At 49.1% G+C, this 6000-nt stretch overlaps 1 protein-coding gene across 1 annotated transcript in view; it reads right to left on the bottom strand.

Moving 5' to 3' along the window:
• Nucleotides 1-593: 593 nt before the first annotated feature.
• LOC140741404 (tubulin polyglutamylase ttll6-like) overlaps nt 594-6000 on the bottom strand; it is a 77176-nt gene continuing 71769 nt past the window's right edge. The window contains exon 11 of the mRNA XM_073071572.1: nt 594-1265. Within this exon, the coding sequence (XP_072927673.1) occupies nt 594-1265 (672 nt within the window). The remainder of the gene's footprint in view (nt 1266-6000) is intronic.

Below are 6000 nucleotides of genomic sequence, written 5' to 3'. Positions count from 1 at the left end.
CATTCTGCTCCTATGTCTTAGGGCTTACTGAGGCCAAGAAGTTCATGAATGACAAAATTTTAAAATGAATTTTATAAGCGAGCACGGGGTATGGCTCAATGGTAGAGTATTTGAGTACAGATAAACAGCCTGTGGGTGAACTACATATACCTGTCTGGACACGCCCCCCCGCCCCCCCCCCCCCCCCGCTGACTGCTCCTGTGGCTCCTCCCACAGACCCCGATATAAAGGCGATTGGGGACACCGCCCCGGCCTCAGTCTCCAGGATGTAGTATGGTGGTCAATTGCTGCTTGTTCTTTCTTCCAGCCAATAAAAGCCTATATCTCGCCTCACGTCTCCAAGAGTTATTGATGGTACATCACAGCCAAAGAGTCATTCAGTTCATAAACAGGCCTTTCAGCCTAGTCCTGTCGACCAGCACCTGGGACTGTAGCCATCCATACCCCTCCCATCCATGGACCTGTCCAAACTTATCTTTAATACAGCAATCTGACCCAAATTTACCTCATCCTGATGTTGGGCCTCTGCTTGGCCACATTCACAGACCTCTTCATGAACCTGGTCACAAGCCCCTTCTTCCATCTCAGGATGATCATGGAGTTCCTGGAGGGGGCTGGTCTTGGAACTCCTTCTGGAGCAGCCCCTGGGCTGGTAACCGTCCTTGGGCTTGGGCCTCTCGCAGTCTCTGGTCTTGGGCCTCTTGCAGGCTCTGGTCTTGGGCCTCTCGCAGGCTCTGGTCTTGGGCCTCTCGCAGGCTTTGGTCTTGGGCCTCTGCTCCAGCCTGTACACCAGCCTTTGCCTGAGGCTGGTGACAGGTCTCTGGTTGGAATTGGAGATCTTGATTAACCTTGTCCAGAGACCCTGATAAAATCTGGGAGCTGGTTTCGGAAGACGTCTGGTGGCTCGGACTCTCTTCCTCGACTGCCCGGGCCCCAGAGTGAGCTTCCAGCTCGGCTTCCAGCTCTTGGACAATTGCCCCCGGCTGGTTCTCCGCTTCACTCCCAGCAGTCCCGTCTTGTACTTCAGCAGTGATCTCCGAGGGAACCTCCGTCTGCCGCTGCCTCTGGTCGGGTTCTTCCTGCTCTGCTGGGGCTCGATTCTGGAGCAGCGAGCAGTGTTCTGAGCTGTCGGCATTCTGTTCGGAAGCCCGCTCCTGCTCGACATCTGCTCTGCCTGGAGACAATTCAGAGCTGTGGCCCACATTCTCCTCCCCGCCGCCTGCGGCCTGGCTTGGGCTAGAGACAACTTCTAGCACTTGGCTGGTCTGAAGGAGAGAGAGGAAAGCAACTTTGAAAACAGCTGGCATTTTAAAACACTCAGTAAAAAAAAAAAATCTTGGCAGTCAGTGTCAGATGAACTTCCTGAACTTGTGACGCTCGGAATAGCACAGTTTCGCCTCAGACTGAGACGAAACCACGACAATGGCACCAGTGACAGGAACACGATGGAGTCAAAGATTTATTCCCACGATATTATAGAACATGACACTAATAATGCCATTCCCGACACCGGAACAGGTCAGTGAGCAGCCGGCCCCAGGGAGAGGGGACCATTTAATGTGGTGAGACATGAGAAGCCCCAGCGCTACTCCCCTTTGAGACAGATGATAAAGAGAGATTTATTAGAGGCAATCAAATAGTGGAAGGTGGGTCAGTAGAAAACTGCTTTCAGCAGCAGGAGGGTCGGTAACTGGAGGAAACAGATTTAGGATCATTCTCAAGTTGCCATAAATCTCTTCCCTTTGGTTACTGAGATCCCAGTTCCTGGGTTTCTGCTCAGGCCCCTTGTTCAGCCTGGACTCAGCCTAGGCCTGGGTCAGAGGGGCAATGAAGTCATTTCTTTTTTAACATAGCCAGTTGTGATTTAGAATTTACTGTCTTAAGGAGTAATACAACAGTCACAATAAGAACTTTCTAAAGAGATGGAGATATTTCCCTTCCAGATTGTACTCCTCCCCCCACCTTATTCTGGCTTCCTTCCCCTTCCTTTCCAGTCCTAACGAAGGGTCTCGGCCCAAAATATCTTTATTCCTCTCCGTAGAGGTAGCCCGGCCTGCTGAGTTCCACCAGCATTGTGTGTGTGTTATTTTAGATGTTCCCCTAAAGGGTAAACGCCACAGGGGAACTGGACTGTCATGTGTGGTTAACGGTGTGGTGGGGTGGGGATACGTCTCTACCAAAGGAGGTGTGAGGTGCTCCTTCCCTCCGCTAGCCTGCAGGTCACCCTTGGGCAAGGTGTAGCACCTGCTTGGCCCCCCCAGTCTGGGTTATGTGAAGCTAAGGAAGCAGGTGATGGACGGTCGTATGAGCAGCCGGTGCAGATCACGAGTCCTGGTTATGTGACCACTGACGCCAGGCAGACAATCTCTGAAGAGTATTGATAATGGCTGGGGGGGGGGGGGGGGTCACCTGTCTTGTAAAGACACTGTCCAGGAGAGGTTTCGCACTGCCCACAGTGCCAAAGACCATGATAATGGTGAAAGGTGTAGTAAAGGAAAATGAGAGAGAGAGAGAGGGTGGAGAGGAGAGGAGGGAGAGCGGGGAGAGGAGAAGGGGGAGGGAGAGGGGGAGAGGGAGGGGAGAGGTGGAGAGAGGGAGAGAGGGAGAGAGAGGTGGAGAGAGAGGGGAGGGGAAGGGGGAGGGAGGGGGAGAGGGGAGAGAGAGAGGGAGGGGGAGAGGGGGAGGGAGGGGAGGGGAAAGGGGGAGGGGGATCACAGAATGTTACTGTACAGGGAGAGCAGAGGGAGGTCACAGAAAGTTAGCTGCGAGTAATGTAAATGATGGCAAAGACAAGTGGAATTCTACTCACAAAATACTGGAGGAACTCAGCAAGTCACTGAGCATCTATGGAAATGAATAAGCAGTTGACGTTTCCAGGACTGGAAAGGGAAGTGGGAAGAAGCCCGAATAAAAAAGGTGGGGAGAAGGGAAGGAGGACAGGCTGGAAGATTATATGTGGAGTCAGGTGGGTGGGGAAAGGGGGATGAAGTAAGAAACTGGAAGGTGATAGGTGGAAAAGGTAAAAGGGCTGTTGAAGAAGGAATCTGATAGGAGAGGAGAGTGGACCACAGGAGAAAAGGAAGGAGGAGGGGTACCAGGGGAGGTGATAGGCAGGTGAGGAGAAGAGATCAGAATGGGGAATTGAAGAACGGGGAAGGGGGAGGGGAAAAATTACCGGTGGTTAGAAAAATAGTTCATGTCATCAATGAAAAGCTATACACAATCGAAGCTCGTTTCTCACAGCCAGACTTCTTTGTCCTCAAAGAAACCTAATTTACAAGGTATTGGGGCAGATTTCACTACCACAGCAGACAGTTGAGAAAGGTCCCAGTGGTACAGGGGAGAGAGTAGGCTGGGGGCTCTTCAATGTTACAGCCAGACACCGCAAAGCCAAGTTATCATGCCACGAGTACATCAGGTAATGGTATCTCCAGCAAGAGGGCATCTAACTGCTTCCCCCTGACATTCAATGACCCAGCTGTTGTTAAGTCCCAACTTTCAATGTCCTGGGGGGGTCACCGTTGTCCAGAGTCCCAGGACAGCCCACATGTATACTGTGGCTACCAGAGCAGGTTGGATGTTGTCCACCTGCCCATCTTATCCCTCTTCCCCTCCTGATTCTGTTTCTCCACTCTCCACTCCTATCAGATTCCTCCTTCAGCCCTTAGAATGACTTAGAACATAAGAACATAGGAAACAGGAGCAGGAGTAGACCATTCGGCCCGTCGAGCCTGCTCCGCCATTCAATACGATCATGGCTGATCTGGCCATGGACTCATCTCCACCTACCTGCCTTTTCTCCATAACCCTTAATTCCCCTCCTATGCAAAAATCTATCCAACCTTGTCTTTAATATATTTACTGAGGTAGCCTCCACTGCTTCACTGGGCAGAGAATTCCAGATTCACCACTCTCTGGGAAAAGCAGTTCCTCCTCATCTCCCTCCTAAATCTCTTCCCCCAAATTTTGAGGCTATGCCCCTAGTTCTAGTCTCACCTACCAGTCGAAACAACTTTCTTGCCTCTTATCTCTTTCATAATTTTATATGTTTCTGTATGATCTCCTCTCTTTCTTGTGAATTCCAGCGAGAACAGTCCCGGGCTACTCAATCTCTCCTCATAATCTCTAAACCCTTTATCTTTGGTATCAACCTGTGAACCTCCCCTGCACCACCTCCAAAGCCAGTATATCCTTCCTCAAGTACGGAGACCAGAACTGCACACAGTACTCCAGATGCGGCCTCACCAGTACCCTGTACAGTCACAGCATGACCTCCCTGCTCTTGAATTCAATCCCTCTAGCAATGAAGGCCAACATTCCATTTGCCTTCTTGATAGCCTGCTGCACCTGCAAACCAGCCTTTTGTGATTCATGCACAAGCACCAAGTCCCTCTGCACAGCAACATGCTGTAATTTTTTACTGTTTAAATCATAAACTGCCCTCCCGTTTTCCTCCCAAAGTGGATGATCTTGCATTTACCAACATTGTACCCCATCTGCCAGACCCTTGCCCACTCACCTAACCTATAATCTCTCTGTATCTTCTGTACAATTCGCTTTTCCACTCAGTTTAGTATCATCAGCAAAGTTAGATACACACTACACTTGGTTCCCTCTTCGAGATCATTAATGTATATCGTGAACAATTGCAGGCCCAGTGTCGACCCCCTGGGGCACACCGCTCACCACTAATTGCCAACCAGAATAACACCCATCTATCCCAACTCTCTGCTTTCTTTCAGTTAACCAATCCTCTATCCATGCTAATACATCACCCCAACCCTTTGCATCCTTACCTTACGGATAAGTCTTTTATGTGGCACCTTATCGAACGCCTTCCAGAAATCCAAGTAAATAACATCCACCTGTTCCCCTCTATCCACTGCGCTCGTTATACCCTCAAAGAACTCTGGTCAGTTTGTCAAACAGGACCTGCCCTCGCTGCATCTGCCTGATGGATCCATTTCTTGCCAGATGCCTCACTATTTCCCAACTACAAGATGTTAAACTAACTGACCTATAGTTACCTGCCTTTGCCTACATCCTTTTTTGAACAGTGGCATAACGTTCGCCGTCTTCTAATCCGCCAGACTCTGCCCAGAGTCGAGAGAACTTTAGTAAATTATCACCAAAGCCTCTACTATAACTTCTGCCATTTCTTTCAGTACCCTGGGATGCATTCCACCAGGGCCAGGAGACTTGTCTATCTTCAGGCCCACAAGTTTGCTCAAAACTACCTCTTTAGTGATAGCTATTGTATCGGGGTCCTCACCTCCCATAACATCTCATTGGCATGTTAAACATGTCCTCCACCGTGAAGACCAACACAAAATAGTCATTCAAAGCCTCAGCCATTTCCTCATTACCCAACATCAATTCCCCTTCTCATCCTCCAAGGAACCTACGTTCACTTTAGCCATCCTTTTCCACTTCATATAATTGTAAAAGCTTTTACTATCTGTTTTTATATTTTGTGCTAGTTTGTTTTCTTCATTACTTCCTTGATGGTTCTTTGTTGCTTTTTAAAGTTTTCCCAGTCTTCCAGATCCCCGCTACTCTCGGAGTCTTTCTATTCACAAGATTTTAGTTTGACGCCTTCTTTTATTTCCTTAGTTATCCGAGACTGGCTCTCCCCACCCTTACTGACCTCGTTTTTAACTGGAAGATACTTTTGTTGAGCACTGTGAAAAATCTCTTTGGAAGTCTTCCACTGCTCCCCAGTAGTCCCGTGTTCCCAGCCTACACTAGCCAAATCCTTCCTCATCCCATTGCAGCCTCCATTCTTTAGACATAACACACTGGTTTCAGATAGAACGTTTGCACCCTCCGTTTGTATGGGAAACTCGGTCATCACTCTTTCCAAGAGGATCCCTAACTACAAGATCACGAGTCTTACCTGTCTCATTGCACAGGACCAGATCTACGATAATACATTCTCTTGTAGGTTAAGTAACATGCTGTTCAAGAAAGCCATCAGTTATGCATTCTGTGAATTCCTCC

Source organism: Hemitrygon akajei, chromosome 18 (genome assembly GCF_048418815.1).
Source record: "Hemitrygon akajei chromosome 18, sHemAka1.3, whole genome shotgun sequence".
Taxonomy (NCBI): Eukaryota; Metazoa; Chordata; class Chondrichthyes; order Myliobatiformes; family Dasyatidae; genus Hemitrygon; species Hemitrygon akajei.
Note: the sequence above shows the minus strand (reverse complement) of the source record. Positions and strands in the feature narration are given on the sequence as shown.